Source organism: Danio aesculapii, chromosome 19, assembly GCF_903798145.1.
Source record: "Danio aesculapii chromosome 19, fDanAes4.1, whole genome shotgun sequence".
NCBI lineage: Eukaryota > Metazoa > Chordata > Actinopteri > Cypriniformes > Danionidae > Danio > Danio aesculapii.
The window spans coordinates 46,608,874-46,624,734 of NC_079453.1; the positions used below are offsets into that span (position 1 = coordinate 46,608,874).

At 36.4% G+C, this 15,861-nt stretch overlaps 1 protein-coding gene across 1 annotated transcript in view; it reads right to left on the reverse strand.

Moving 5' to 3' along the window:
- Positions 1 to 15,861, reverse strand: part of csmd3b (CUB and Sushi multiple domains 3b) — a 1,051,207-nt gene that overhangs the window by 57,050 nt on the left and 978,296 nt on the right. Inside the window, exon 61 of the mRNA XM_056479206.1 lies at positions 15,385 to 15,558. Within this exon, the coding sequence (XP_056335181.1) occupies positions 15,385 to 15,558 (174 nt within the window). The remainder of the gene's footprint in view (positions 1 to 15,384; positions 15,559 to 15,861) is intronic.

Here is a 15,861-nt window from a genome sequence, read left to right on the forward strand (position 1 = left end):
TAGAAATGAACATCTGGTGACATTACGTTCTTCTCAAGATCTCCTTATCTGCCACAACTTTTTTTTTCGCCACCATGAGAGCATAACAGCATTCAGCTCTCATAAATATGTGCTGGATCTCTCAAAGCAGTGCTAGGACTGCCTTATAGTGATGGTTATGGGGCCTGTGTGTTTATGTAAGTGCTGCAGCGGTGTCGTAACACTTGTTTTTTTTTTAATAGCGAGCTGATGGAGACGCAGCAGGGGGCAGTGTTGCTGCAGGAGTGCGTCGGCTTCTCCACAGCTGTGCTGCTCTGTAATTGGGATGTAGAGCACATTTTCCAGCTGACGCAGAGACCCTTGATTCAGTGCAGGCGTGCAAATGACAGGACAACCTGCGAGGCTTACACAACCAGCCCCTTTTCCTTGCCGCTTTTTTTTTTTTTGTTTGAGCGCGGTGCTTTTAATACTGAGTCAGCACGCACAAAATATATGACTGCATCACCACATTGAGATAAGAGTCGCAGACGGTGCTTGCGATGCTTTGATTTTGAAGGAAGAACTCGCAGAATTATAAAGAGGAATATAAAGAAGAAATATAAAGTAGAAACTAGCCTGTGGGACATGTTTATTTTTCCACAACCATGTGCCTTTTTGGTAACACATTACTTGAAGGGGTGTTCATATGACTGCCATTAAACCTAATCATGACATGACACGTCATGACTGTGAATGAGATTTTATGCATGCATATAACCACTGTCATTAAGTGACAGTTAAGACATTTTAAATGCAAAGATGTCATTGTTTGCTATGACAACTTGACACTTCCAAGACAACAAAACTTGTCATAAATCTGTCATAAACATGACTATTGCGAAGCCATAATAAATGTCATAAATTTTATAAAAGTGTCATTCGTATTTTGTTTTATCTCATCTACAGTGGTACAAGCTGAATTTGTCTTTAAATATTAATGACAATGTTAAAAATGATTTGACAGTGTGATGACACTTTTAATGAGACATTTTTACGACAAATAGAGAGAAAATTAATGACACAATTATAATGTCTCATGAGAATCATGTTTATGGCAGATTTATGACAAGTTCTGGTAATGTCAAGTTGGCATGACAAAGATAGAGATGATGGTGATGTACTGATTTATGTCAAGTTGTCATAACAAACATTGTCATCTTTGCATTTAAAATATCATAACTGGTCGGCGCAATAGCCTAGTGGTTAGCACACCGATATATGGTGCAATAGCATGTCAGGGCGTGCCGAGTTCGAATCCTGGCTTGAGGACATTTCCCTACCCCCCCGTATCTCTCTAAAACTTCGCTTCCTGTCTCAATACTGTCCTCTCCATTAAAGGCAAAAAGGCCAAAAATAAATCTTAAAAAAAGGTTTTATGACAGTCTTATGAACATCACTTTAAGTAGTTACCGGGTTTTTAAATTTGTGTCTTAAATTTGGTTAATCTTTACACTTGAACATATGTTTGGGAATCTTTAAAGTGATTCAAAAATTACATTTCTGTCTTCATTTACTGTCCCTCCACTCGTCACAAACCGTTTTCAATATCTTTCTTCTGCTGAACACAAAAGAAGATATCTTGAATCATTTTGGAAGCCGGCAGTCATGGTATTATTTATCCTGCTATTGTACATAAATGGCTACCTCTTTCCAACATTCTTCAAAATATCTTCTTTTGTGTTCAACAAAAAAGTTTGGAAAAGCTTGAGAGGGATTTTTTAAAATTACTTTATTTTAAGCTTATATATATATATATATATATATATATATATATATATATATATATATATATATATATATGTACAGAACAAGAAGAAACATCGTCTCGTACTTTAGACATACACTGAAAAAAATTATTCAAAGATGATTCCTTGGATTTACTCAATTTTTTTACATTAAGTAGTTCTAAACAATTTATTTGGGCTGAATTTAAACAAACAAATTAAGTTGAACATTGCTCAATTTAATTTGTTTGTTTAAATTCAACACAAATAAATTGTTTGCAACAGTTTTGCATGCAACACTTTTTTCAGTGTACAAAAGACAATATAAAAGAAAAAAAAAAAACACACAACATAGTCACAAAACATACAATCAAAACTATAGAGGGTATATAACTTAAACCTCAGAGGGGTCACTGGATTGCTCCTGAAAGATATAGATTTGTCAAATAAATCAAGAAATTAACCCCAAGTAGCCAAAGCTAGTACGTAAAAATCTGAGTCTGTCCATCTGAACAACAGATATCATATCAGAAATCCAGTTCTGGAATGAGTGGGGTAAAGGTGATTTCCAATTATTAAGCAATAGTCTTTTAGCCACTACCATGCCTTGCATTAAAGACCCTTGCATTGTTTGAGGGAAAGAAGATGAGAGTGATTGAATAGTGAGTACATTTTGTATTTTTGGTGAACTATCCCTTTAAAAATGAAGAAACATAAAAGTAACTATGGCATTTTAGCTCATCAATTCCCCTATAGTGCATGTGTTTGGACTGTGGGGGAAACCGGAGCACCCGGAGGAAACCCACGCCAACATGGGGAAAACATCCAACTCCACACAGAAAGGCCAACAGACCCAGCCAGGACTCGAACCTGTGACCTTCTTGCTCGCCCTATAATATAATATAATATAATATAATATAATATAATATAATATAATATAATATAATATAATATAATATAATATAATATAATATAATATAATATAATATAATATAATATAATATAATATAATATAAATCCCGGTAGGTTTATCGAGTTGATTTATTCTTGGTTAACAACTGCCTGAATGTACTTTATCCAGCTTATAACACAGCTACTTGCCACAAAACATTAAAAAAGATATAAACCTGCAAAGCTGACAAACAAAAACTGTTGAATGGAGCATACATTAACCTACATATTATTGAGTCAGATATGAAAACAAACGTATTCACTGACGGTATATGATTTGAAGTGCCCGATAAGATAAGTCTGTGTTATTAGTTTCAACTGTTGGAATAATATACCTGGAAATGTTGCGACAAACCAATCATAATCAAGTATTTAAGACAGCCCTATAATAAATTATAATATAATATAATGAATGCTGCATAAACCTCAACAGTGACATTGGCTGATTACTAAATGAATCATTTCAGCCTTTAAACGTCTCGGATTGTTTCATGCACTTGGCCACCAATGACGCATTGCACAGAACATGCTGAGGTCAGCACAAATCTGTCCTCGCTGCAACTGACCTGTGGTTAATGTCACTTGGGTCGTATTTTCTTGTTCCCTGACACAGTTTAGTTCAGCTTTTTTGAAGATGAGGTCATGTCACACAACCCTGCCTCGTTTATCTGACAGAAGTCTGAATTATTAGCCCACCTCTATTTTTTCCCCCAATTTCTGTTGAACGGAAATATTCCTTTAAACAAATTTCTAAGCATAATAGTTTTAATAATTTTTCTTTTATCTTTGCCATGATGACAGCACATAACATTTGACTAGATATTTTTCAAGATACTAGTATTCAGCTTAAGGTGACATTTAAAGTGGAAGTGAAGCACTCGGTCAAGTTTACATTATTTTGTACATTGATTTCCACTTTAATGAAAATATATATAACAAACTCGATTAATGTAACCATTTTGAAGAAAATGGCATGCTTTACTATAGCTTTTAGAGCTGGGATGCCACCATCTTGGAACATCGTCTGACGTCATGGGGTTGGTTCCGTTCCCTCAGCTGAACAGATACAGTGGAAATAATCGACTGAACACGGAGACTGGACGAAGTTGTGGATGTGGTGCAAATACAAGCAACAGATGTGTGTCTAATATAAAAAATATATTTATTCTATTTTTCTTTTAATTACCGATTGTTTGTTGCACTTTGGTTCACCTTCTGTATTATGCTGCCTGACTGCCAGTCTGAGTTTCAAAGAGGTCCGATACTGACGTAATGGGGGTGGGTTCTGTCACTTTTCACTACTACAGCCCTCACCTCTTTTCGTGTTGAAATCAAACTAAGATCGGTGCGGTTTTTCACATGGCAGGTTTTTATGTCCTTCATACATGTTAAGAGATCGAGTTAATCGAGTTGAAAAGGGAATATGTCTTGACATAGACCACACAGACGTGACTTTGTAAAGCGTGAAGTTGTATCATTTTAATCATTGCATTAGTCTGAATGTAAATCCCCTCATCAGGCAAGAGAGTGACCATCAAACGAATGCTATTAAATAGAAAATGTATATATATATATATATATATATATATATATATATATATATATATATATATATATATATATATATATATATATATATATATATATATAAATATATATATATATATATATATATATATATATATATATATATATATATATATATATATAAATACACATACAGTTGAAGTCAGAATTATTAGCCCCTCTTTGAATTTTATTTTTCTAAATATTTCCCAAATGATGTTTAACAGAGCAAGGAAATTTTCACGGTATGTCTGATAATATTTTTTCTTCTGGAGAAAGTCTTATTTGTTTTATTTCAGCTAGAATAAAAGCAGTTTTTAATTTTTAAATCCATTGTAAGGTCAAAATTATTAGCCCCTTTAAGCTATTTATTTTTTTGATAGTCCACAGAACAAACAATCACTATACAATAACTTGCCTAATTACCCTAATCTCCCTAGTTAACCTAATTAACATAGTTAAGCCTTTAAATGTCACTTTAAGCTGTATAGAAGTGTCTTGAAAAATATCTAGTCAAATATTATTTACTGTCATCATGGCAAAGATAAAATAAATCAGTTATTAGAAATGAGTTATTATGTTTACAAATGTGCTGAAAAAATATCTTGTCTCCGTTAAACAGAATTTGGGGAAAAAAATAAACAGGTGGGCTAATAATTCAGGGGGGCTAATAATTCTGACTTCAACTGTATATTAGACACAACTTTGATGCTTGTATTTGCACCAGCTCTGTGATGCACGTCCACAACTTCACGCATTGTGTTAAATTAGGCTGTCCAGTCTCCGTGTTCAGTTGATTATTTCCACTGTATCCGTTCAGCTGAGGGAACAAAACCAACCCCATGACGTCAGACACAGCGACATTCCAAGATGGTGGCACCCTTGCACTAAAAGCTATAGTAAAACATGCTGTTTTATTCTAAATGGCCAAGTTAGCCAAGTTTGTTTAATATATTTTTATTAAAGGGGAATCCAATGTACAAAATAACGTCAACTTGACTTAGTGCTTTACTTAACTAGGTTAATTAAGTAAAGTTAGAGTAAATCGGAGAGAAAAATGTGCGTTTTTTTTTTAAGAAAATGTATTATACTGCGGTCACACTGCACTTTTCTCCCCATAGACTTCCATTCATACCCACACAAATGTATCAGACCAGAAACGCAAGCTCGTGCAACAAGTTTTGCAGTTAGCTGCGTTGAAAAGTTCAAGCTTGGTGAACTCTGACCTGCTCAAATTGCGTGAGACCAATCGAAGATCAAAACATGACCTCTCTGGACAGAAATTTAAAACATGGACCAATCGCTCACTTTTTTATTTTAATGTCTGATCATCTTGTTTAATCCCGCCCCTTTTTGCACTGCCGTACAACAGAATTTCCCACGCACAAACACTAGTGTGACCGCAGCATTAGTGTGGACATGACCCAATTGAAAACAGCCAACAGGATTCATTCTATAAACTCTGGCGTGGATAAATATGTAGTGGCATTTCAAGGCACTTAATCTGCACTCTGTCTCTTTTTCATTGTCTTTGAGGGTTTAATATGAGACTTCATCGAAACTGCTAAATGATTACACCTGCTTTGGGGCCACGGCTGACATCTTCTATCGGCGCAATGCACTAAATGCTTTAAAAAGCCAATCAGAGCTCATCCGAATCTCCTGCTGGCTGTTCACGGCTCTTCAATAATGGCCTCGCAGAGTTGGGACCATTTATTCAATTACTTGCTCAATTAAAAACAATTATCGATGTATTTATTGACGTTAGGAGAAGGACTCCCTCATGGATATATAAAGCGAGGAGTTTAATCAGATAAACACTGTACTTCGGGGGACAGTGGGAGCAGACTTTGTTAATGAGACATGGAGAAATGGATGCGACTGTAATACGGCCAGTTCATGCGCACAGGCATAGAGCTACAGGAGGTAAATAAGGTACTTTCTTCAAAGAGATAAGCAAGTCTTTGTGAATAAAATCTGATTCGGTTCGTCTCTATCGTGCTCTGAAGCAGCTTTGCAGAGAGCCTCCAGTGAGGAACCCAGGGCTGAAAGAAACAAGGGCAAAATCTGTAAGGGCACAACCTAAAAGAAGCCCTGGGGGGAACAGAGAGTTTGCACTGAGGAAGTTTAAGATACAATAATAACCAGAATTCAGTTTTATTAGCCCCCTGTATATTTTCCCCCAATTTCTGTTTTTTTTTCAACACACTTCTAAACATAATATTTTTAATAACTAATTTCTAATAAATTATTTCATTTATCTTTGCCATGATGACAGTACATAATAGTTGACTAGATATTTTTCAAGACACTTCTATACAGCTTAAAGTGACATTTAAAGGCTTAATAAGGTTAATTAGACAAGTCATTGTATAAGTGTAATGTGAATGGGACGCTGACGAGGGAAGTGCGGATCCAAACGCAGGTTTAATAAACGGTCAGGCAAGCAATGGTCAACACTGGGGCAAACAGATGTATGCGGGCAATTTAGAGTCATGGTCAATAAACAGGCAGATGGTCAAAAAGGCAGGAAGCAGACAACGTAAACAAACAAACAAACAAACAAGGCTACAGTCAAAAACACGACAAAGCAAGGCAAGGGAATATGCGTCGTAATGTTCACAAATAGTATAACAAGACTCAGCACTGATGTGTGTGTTTGTGCGCTGTTTAAATTGTTCATGTAATCAGTCTTTGACAATCCTCCGGCTTTGTGTTTGCAATCAGTTAGGGTCAGGCATGACTGAAACTTGTAGTTCATTTACTGTCCGGATTGTAGATCTGCAACCACTAGATTGCTGATAATCATAACACTACCGATGTTTGTTCTTAGACAATAAGGAAAAAATGCTTAAGGGGGCTAATAATATTGACCTTAACCTATTGACTGCTTTTATTCTAGCCGAAATAAAACAAATAAGACTTTCTCCAGAAGAAAACATATTAATATGTTCTATAATACTGTGAGAAATTCCTTGCTCTGTTAAACATCATTTAGGAAATATCTGTATAAGAATAAAAAAAATCCACAAGAGGGCTAATGATTTTGACTGTATATAAAGAAATAAAGTATATGTAAACTTTCTATAGTGCCTTTAAATGTACATCACAAAGCATTTTACATAGATAAAAATAAAAAGAGAGAAAGAGTAAAGACAACAACCATTATAACAATAAAAAATGGTCAAAAGTACATTATAGCACAATAAGATATTACTTTTCTAAAAGGATACGCTTTAAAAACAGATTTGAAACCACTAAATGATTCAGCCTCCAGTTTTTACGCTAAACTATAAAAAATGTCTGTGATTTCTACGGTAAAAAACTGTAAAAATGCTACAGTAGAAATCCGTAACCTGGTTAACAGAATGTTTCCTTAATATATACAGCAAATAACCTTAAATTGACTTTCCCAGAATTCCCTGTATGGCACATCACTTTTTATGCTTTTGTTGACGCTATTTTGGATCTTTTTAGTTGTTTCCCCATCAGTTATGTACATTAGAGATTTATGTTACATCTAATATTAATAAACGATGTTTATTTCATTAATTTAATTTCATGCGTGGTACCATACTGGTGTTTATCTGTGTGAATGACACTGAGCACCTTCTAGACACTGATACTTTCTGCTTGTGGGAAACATTGTTAGTGATGAGCTTTGGTTCATTATGTAACTCTCTAAACACCACATGCATATGGCTATGCTAATGTGTCTAACTGTGTAACGAAAGATGTGTAGATGTTGGTTATTCAAAATACAGACATATTACCTCTATAAATTAATAAAATGCGGTCGTTTACTGTAAAAACGAGGAATTACTTTTACTGTTTTGTACAGTCTCTTTAACAATAAAATACTGGCAACCAAAGCTGCCGGTTTTTTACTGTAAATTTTACGGATGTATTTTTTACAGTGTAGTCGACTACAGCCTTTAAATACTGTTGGCCCAATGTATGTGCCTGTATTGTTTTGTTTGTGCGCTCTCTCTCTCTCTCTCTCTCTCTCTCTCTCTCTCTCTCTCTCTCTCGATCTCTCAATTTTCCTAGGATCGCCTACTCTAGTTTCCCATTCGTTCGTGAAGACGTCAATCATCATTACTCCCTGTGACATCACCACCTTCGCTGCCAATTAGGAAGGAAACCCAAAGTTTAAAGGGACGTGAGGGTGGAAGCTCGATTTCTTGCTTTTGCTTTGTTTGCCTTTCTGCTCTGGTTGTGTGTTTTGGATTGTGTTGTGTGATATTATGTTGCTTTGACTTTAGAGTTTGATTTTGTTCTTGTTTCAGTTGTGGTACGCTGTTACTGTTTTGTATGTACTTGTTCCATGATCCCTGATCATTAGTTTCCAAATTCCCGTTTAGTTTAGTGGTCACGTGACATACATCTCGCAATACGCAGAAAAGTCCACTGTCTAAACACACAAGTTCAGAAGCGAGCACCACTGGCTGTACGTTTTTATTAATATTTTTGTTAGAAGTGCAGTTTAGATATGGCGTGCAATAGCTGACGATGTTTTGTTTGTTTATTTTCTATTTAATAGTTTAGATGGGGTTTTTGTTATATTGCTTTCTTTTGACGGCGCTTAAAAATACTCTTTCCCTTAATAACATACCTTAATTGATTTCATCTTTCTTTTGTGAGACGCTTAAACTTATATACATTATTTTTGCTGGTTGACTTCTTTTCACTTTTGTAAATAAATTCACTTAATTTTGCATTATTTGGTTGTCTATTTGCTATTTTGCCAACAACTCTCTCAAAATGGAGTCGAAATGATACCTCTTTAACCCCTAGAGCTAAACCTTAAAGTCGTAACCACTATACTGAACATTTGTTGCAGATAGCATAAATGTTGTTAAACTGGCTTTAAACTGATTTGAACAACTCATATTTCACTTTATCACATGTTTTTTAAATAGTATCATTAATAGTATTTAAAATAAAAGGACTTGTATTCAGTCTATGGTCACGCTAACCTTCACAACACATTTTGGTCAGTTTTAACCTGGAAAAGATACATACAAATAAAAAAGCACTGATTTTTGTTTGCATATGATATAAGAATAAACAAGAAGTTTATTCGTTTTCCAGATTTTTTTTTCTTCAATAAATTTCATATTTTTAAATAATTAATGGGGGGGCAGCACGGTCGCCTCACAGCAAGAAGGTCACTGATTTGAGTCCCGGCTGGGCCAGTTGGCATTTATGTGTGGAGTTTGTTGTTCTCCCCGTGTTGGCTTGGGTTTCCTCCCCCACAGTCCAAAGAAATTCGTTATAGGTGAGTTGAATAAACTAAATGTAAACTAAAATGGGTGTTTCCCAGTACTGGATTGTGGCTGTGTAAAACATACGCTGGAATAGTTGGCGGTTCATTCCGTTGTGGCGACCCCTGATAAAATTAGGGACTAAGCCGAAAGAAAATGAATGAATGAATGAAAATAATTAATGGGACCACTTTTATTCATTCATTTTTCCTTCGGCTTAGTCGCCACAGCGAAATGAACCACCAACAACTATTTTAATCAGTGGATGCCTTTCCAGCTGCAAAAAGACCACTTTCAGGTATGATTTTATTACTTTTTTTTGTAAAATTACCTCAAAAGTTGTGTTAGTGTTAGAGTTTTTGGGAAATATATTTAACCTTTTCCTCATATCTCACACACTTTTGGGCCTGAATTTAGTTGATAAAAATGTATATATGCACGCCTATTGACAAACCACTGCAGCATGAAAAATGTACCACCGTTTTATCTGAAAGTGAACGTGCATCCGAGTTAAATAATGTACTTTGTCTTGTTAGACGTAAATATGACTGTTTTTGGTGCAATCATGAGTTAGAAATTCAATATTTAATCAACCATTCATCCCATAGGGATAACTGATATACATATACATGAATTACTCATTAATAAAGAATACTAATCAAAAACAGTATGGCTCTTTAAATAATAAAATAACAATACTTTGATCAAAACAGACACCGAATGCAAAGACACATTTTGAAGGCATTATGATTAACTTAAAAACACTTATATGTTAATTTATTCTACTTGTTAATGTATTCATACTGTATACATACAAACAAACACTGTCTCAGTACTTTGAGAAGGTCACAGGACTCGAGCCGAGTTGCAAAGGACAATATTAACTTCACAACAGATGTCATTGCCAGCAGTCAAGTTGTCCTTTCTCAAGCACTTTGGTTTTCCCTGGTTTCACACTTCATACTCTGTCCTGATCTGCCAACTGTTCCCCCTCCTCTTGTTCTGAGCTCACTAAAGGAGGGTTTCTGTTATTTCCCACCATTATTGTGTCAATACAGCATCAGGTCTGCTTGGGTCGCACTGTTCTGGACTGTAGGAGGGCATCGATTTCGATGGAGTTGTTGCTGATAAATACTTTTGAGCTTGATTGTGGGGTACAAATAAGACCAGAAGAGTTTTTCATTGTGGGTGGCTGTCATAAGATTAAAAAAATGGAGACACTGGAAGCCATTATTGGAGTCAAAAGTCACAATTCTGACAACCTAGCTTAAAGGGATAGTTCACCCAAAAATAAAAAACTGGAAACCTTAAAAATAAACCAGGAGATTAAAGGGACACTTTGCAACCAAAATTAAAATTGTGTCATCATTTACTCACCCTTTACTTGTTCCTAGTGGTGTAACGGATCACAAATCTCATGGTTCGGATCACATTATAGTTTTTAGTCATGGATCGGACCATTTTACGGATCAGTCAAAAAAGTATGGTGGCTGAGCTTAATGCGCTGCAATTTAAGTTAGCACATGCAATTACAAAAAACACCAGCAAACAAAGATACGATCTTCGTCAATTTGACAGCACACGTGTTGCGAATTGGTCACAACACTAACAACTGAAAAAACGCGTCGGGATGGCTGACGTGAAACTGACGTTTCGACACAGTGCCGAGATCCCGAAGCGCAAGTGTTTCGAAACACTGTACCGAAGCATGATCCGAAACACCCAGGTTACGTGACTAAAGTGTTTCGAAACACCTGGTCACGTGACTAAAGCGATTCAAAGCATTGATCAGTTCAGAAGCGTTTCAAGACCTGCAGAATCTGCATTTAACTGACAGGGTCAGTTGAAAAGTTCTGTCTCGTATGGCCTAGTGGACTGTGCATGTGTGTGTTGTTACAGGCTTCAAATGACTTTTGGGTTCGATTCCCGACTTGTACAAATACTCCAAAATCATGATTTTATGCATTTTAATGATGTTACTGTTATGGTGCACTCTAGATAGGATACAGCTGCAGATACGCCATCAATTTAGAGCATCATTTTTTAACTGTAAAACAATAATTAATATATTTACAGTTCTGTGATGGTTGGGTTTAGGGTTGGGGTAGACGTTCATAAAATACAATAAATGGGAAATTTAATGAATATAATAAATAATTCTTGTTAACTTCTGTCCACAACTGTATATGATCTATCAACAGCCCTGTTTTATGACCAAAACAAGCCATATTTATTCACAAAGTGTTTATTCGGATGTCAGACTAATGTTGAAACAGAACGATGCACGAACAAAGCATCTCAAACTGATATTAAAGCATCTCAAAACAGCTGAATCAGTCTGGAATCGAACCAACAATCCCCGCATGGTAGTCAAGAACCCTCACCACTCCACTAAATCACTTGAGGGTTTATCCTTACAAAGTGGGGTTTAATACCTCAATCTGCTCAACTGTTCTTTGCTGAAGCTGTTCCAGTGCAATACACAAAAAATGACCACTAGGTGTCACCGTAGAGTGGGGTTTCGAAACGTTTCGAAGCTTCGACACATTTGCTTCAACTGTTTCAGTGTTTCATGAAGCCTCGCTTTGCCCACCACTAGAAACGCGCAGCAAATGGGTCACAACACAAACAACTGAAGAAATGCATAGCAAATTGGTCACAGCACTTGCAAATATCCACGTAACACAACGGAAATGTTTCTAGGGGACCCAAAAACATGACGGACTCATGTTGGTAATCAAGATATTAAAATAAGCGAAAAACAACTCACCTTTCAAAGACCATCAATCACTTCACTGAGCAACAGTCACGGCATATTAACACATCCATATCTCAGCAGGGTCCGTCATGTTTTTGGGTCCCCTAGAAACATTTCTGTTGTGTTACGTGGATATTTGCGAGTGCTGTGACCAATTTGCTGCACGTTTCTTCAGTTGTTTGTGTTGTGAACAATTTGCAACACGTGTGCTGTCAAATTGATGAAGATCGTTTCTTTTTTGCTGGTGTTTTTTGTAATTGCATGTGCTTTCTTAAATTGCAGCGAGTTAAGATTTTCTTGGCCACTGTAAAAAAGGGAGGACAAATGGAATTTGCTTTCCATTTATTACAAAGACAGCACTGCAAGACGCTTTTGGTTTTAAGAAACAGAACTAAGAACCTGTAACTTTATTAAAACTAAAATGAAGAAATAATCAGCTGATTAAAAATATATTTTCACTATTACTTCTACTGTTGCTGATAACACAACATATATTAATGTAACATAATAATTTGTACAACCCATATTTATTTTTAGTCTCATTTTCAATAAATGATTCAGTTATTCACTCATAAACCTTCACGTTTCATTGCTAGATGTGTCATTTTTGAAGAATTATTCGGTGGCATATTTTTGATGGCTGATTGTCACCACCTATTGGTTAAATAATGTAACTGCTGCCTACAACTTTTATTTCTGAGCGTCAAGTTAAATACAAATGATTGTGATTTTAATCTTTACCGTAAACATCAGCGGTTTTATCTTAACTCTAAACTGTTCTCCCAGTACTTCTGTGTTATTTGACTGTTTGTAACTCAAAAGACTAAAGACTGAATCTGATTTCTTGATTTTTGCCTTTTTCAAACACAGATTTGAATGCAGCGATTCGAAAGATTATATAGATTTATAATTTATGTTGCGTGGGTGTTGAGCAGGCTTGGATTAAGAATTCAGAGGCCTCTGGGCACAATGTCTTGTAGGCCCCCTACCTGGGCGCTATAGTTGAATTAAAAATAAGATTAATATAATATTTTTTAAATAAAATTAATTTATAATGTATTACCCACAATTAAAAATTAAATGATGTACAGTACATATATTTCTAGTCTACAAAGATTTAACTTATTTATAAAGCATTTAAAGCACACTTTGAAAAAAAAATACTAATACTAGTGAAAATTAATGGATTTAATATACTTAAGTTCACTAAAGCAGTACTAAAAATCTATATTCATATTTAGGTGTATTTTCAATATATAACTTCTATAAACTTATATGATTTGGAAAACACCTCTCCAATCCAGTTCTATGAATCTGAGTCTTCCATAATACACACACTAATGAATGATTCCTACTTGTCTTCCTCGTGATGAAGAGTAGGCTAAATCTGATTATAGTGGGGGAAAATAAGAAGAACGTGTTCATCAGATGCTGGATTAGAACCGGGTTCATGATCGACCGCGTAAAAAAATGTTGCCATGAGCTTTATGAGCTTCGCCACTCACGCTGCTGTTTGTTGCGCTCTTTACTTCTGTTGTCTCTTTCATTTAAATGATGATGGATTAAGGCTGATTTATACTTCTGCGTCAAGCACAGGCGTAGGCTGCGCAGTAGTGGACGCATAGCCCTCGCTGTGGGCGTCGCTGATGCGCACCTCTCTAAAAATGTAACTACACGTTGCAACGACGCATAACGCAAGCTCTGTGATTGGTCGGCTTGGAAGGGCTGACGAGTGTGGGCGGGACTGAGAGCCGCGCGAGTCTGTTGGAGCAACTGTTTACAAGTGTTGAGTCCCGTGAAGGAGTGCCGGATGAAAAATTTTGTTTTGTGTTAACCTTATGGTTAAAGTTGTTGCACGTCTACCGGTTCCTGCCTCAAAATGAGTGAGTTTGAACCACTTGTTCATTAAGGAAGCTTACAGAAAAAACAAACACCAGTGAAGAAACTCGACACAGAGGAACATAAACACCTCACTGCCAATTAGCATTTCAGAAGTGCAATTGTAGAGCAACAGAAACAGCGCGCAGAAGTATAAATGCACAGCTATGCCCGTTGCATGTGCCGTGGGTCACGCCGATCACTTGACGCAGAAGTATAAACCAGGCTTTACTTAACTAGCTTATTCCAACGATGTGCGCTCTTTGCACTTAGCCTAAATACAGTCCAAAATCGGGATTTCCCCCCCCCCCCCCCCCCCCCCCTCGCAAGGGCCCCCAACTGCACACGGGCCCCTGGGCCTGTGCCCATATTGCCTATTGGTTAATCCGGCCCTGGTGTTGAGATCCTGATCTTTTAATGATTAATCATGCAGCGTTACACTGAATGCATTAATGCAGGCTTAACAAGAAGTGACAGAAAACACCTTTAATGAAACCCACCACATCCTGAACAATCTTCCACAACTTCTTCTGTCGTCATTATATTTTACAGGAAAGCCTAAATGCTTTCATACATGTGACTTGAATGATACGAGAGGCGATCTTACTGCGATCGTTACAAATTTAAGATTAATCTACAAGCCAAAAAATCTGTTAATTAATCTGTGGGTCACGTGTGTTCTGAACCGTGGGTTGTGATCCATATGACTCAAGAATCAACAGGGATCCGTTACACCCCATACATTTTCCCGACCCTTTAAGAGTTTCTTTCTTTTGTTGAACACAAAAGAAGATACTTTGATGAATGCTGAAGATATGTAACCATTAACTTCCATAGCATTGTCATAGTTTTCTATGCATGTCAGTGGTTACAGGCTTTCAGCTTCTTTAGTGTTCAACAAAAGAACCTTATCACTTTTAAAGAGAATAAACAGTGAGTAAATTTCATTTTCGCGTGAACTATCCCTTTAATCTCCTGACATTTTCGCCGAGCTGAAGCATGAAACGTTAAGTAGACAAATGATTTAAGTGACTGTAATTGCTTTTCGCTTAGCAGAGTTAGCTGAATGGTTAGCGGTCAGTTTCAGCTGGATGATTATCCGGTTCTAGGATTATTAGGTTTCGATATACATGCTTATAACAATTATTATGGCAGTCTGGTTCACTGAGGATTGAACATATGGTTTAAAGACATGCAAACGATGTCAGTATAATTGATTTACCTATACAGCGAGGATGGGATCCGCTCCAGGTGCCATCAGTCTGGCAAATGCGTGTGGTGCTGCCCACTGGGATGTAGGGAGCCATGCAGCTAAATGACACCTCAGACTGGTAGATGAAGCTGCGGCCTTCCCTCGAGCCAAACGCTGGGGTTCCGGGATCTCCACAGAACTTAGCTGATGGAAACAAACAGATTTAAAAAATCATTTTAAAATGGTTGCCATGATGAACGACGCTGAAAAGCTTTGTCATTGTAAAACTATTATGCATGCATTACTGTTATCATAAAGGCATCTGATTATGTGCTCATTGCAGGGAAGTCAGAATAATTAGCCGTCCTAAATTATTAGCCCCCTTTTCTTCAACAATTTCTGTTAAGCTGATTTTTGTAACACATTTCTAAACATAATAGTTTTAATAACTCATTTCTAATAACACATAGCACATAATATATTATTAGAGACTTGTCAAGATACTAG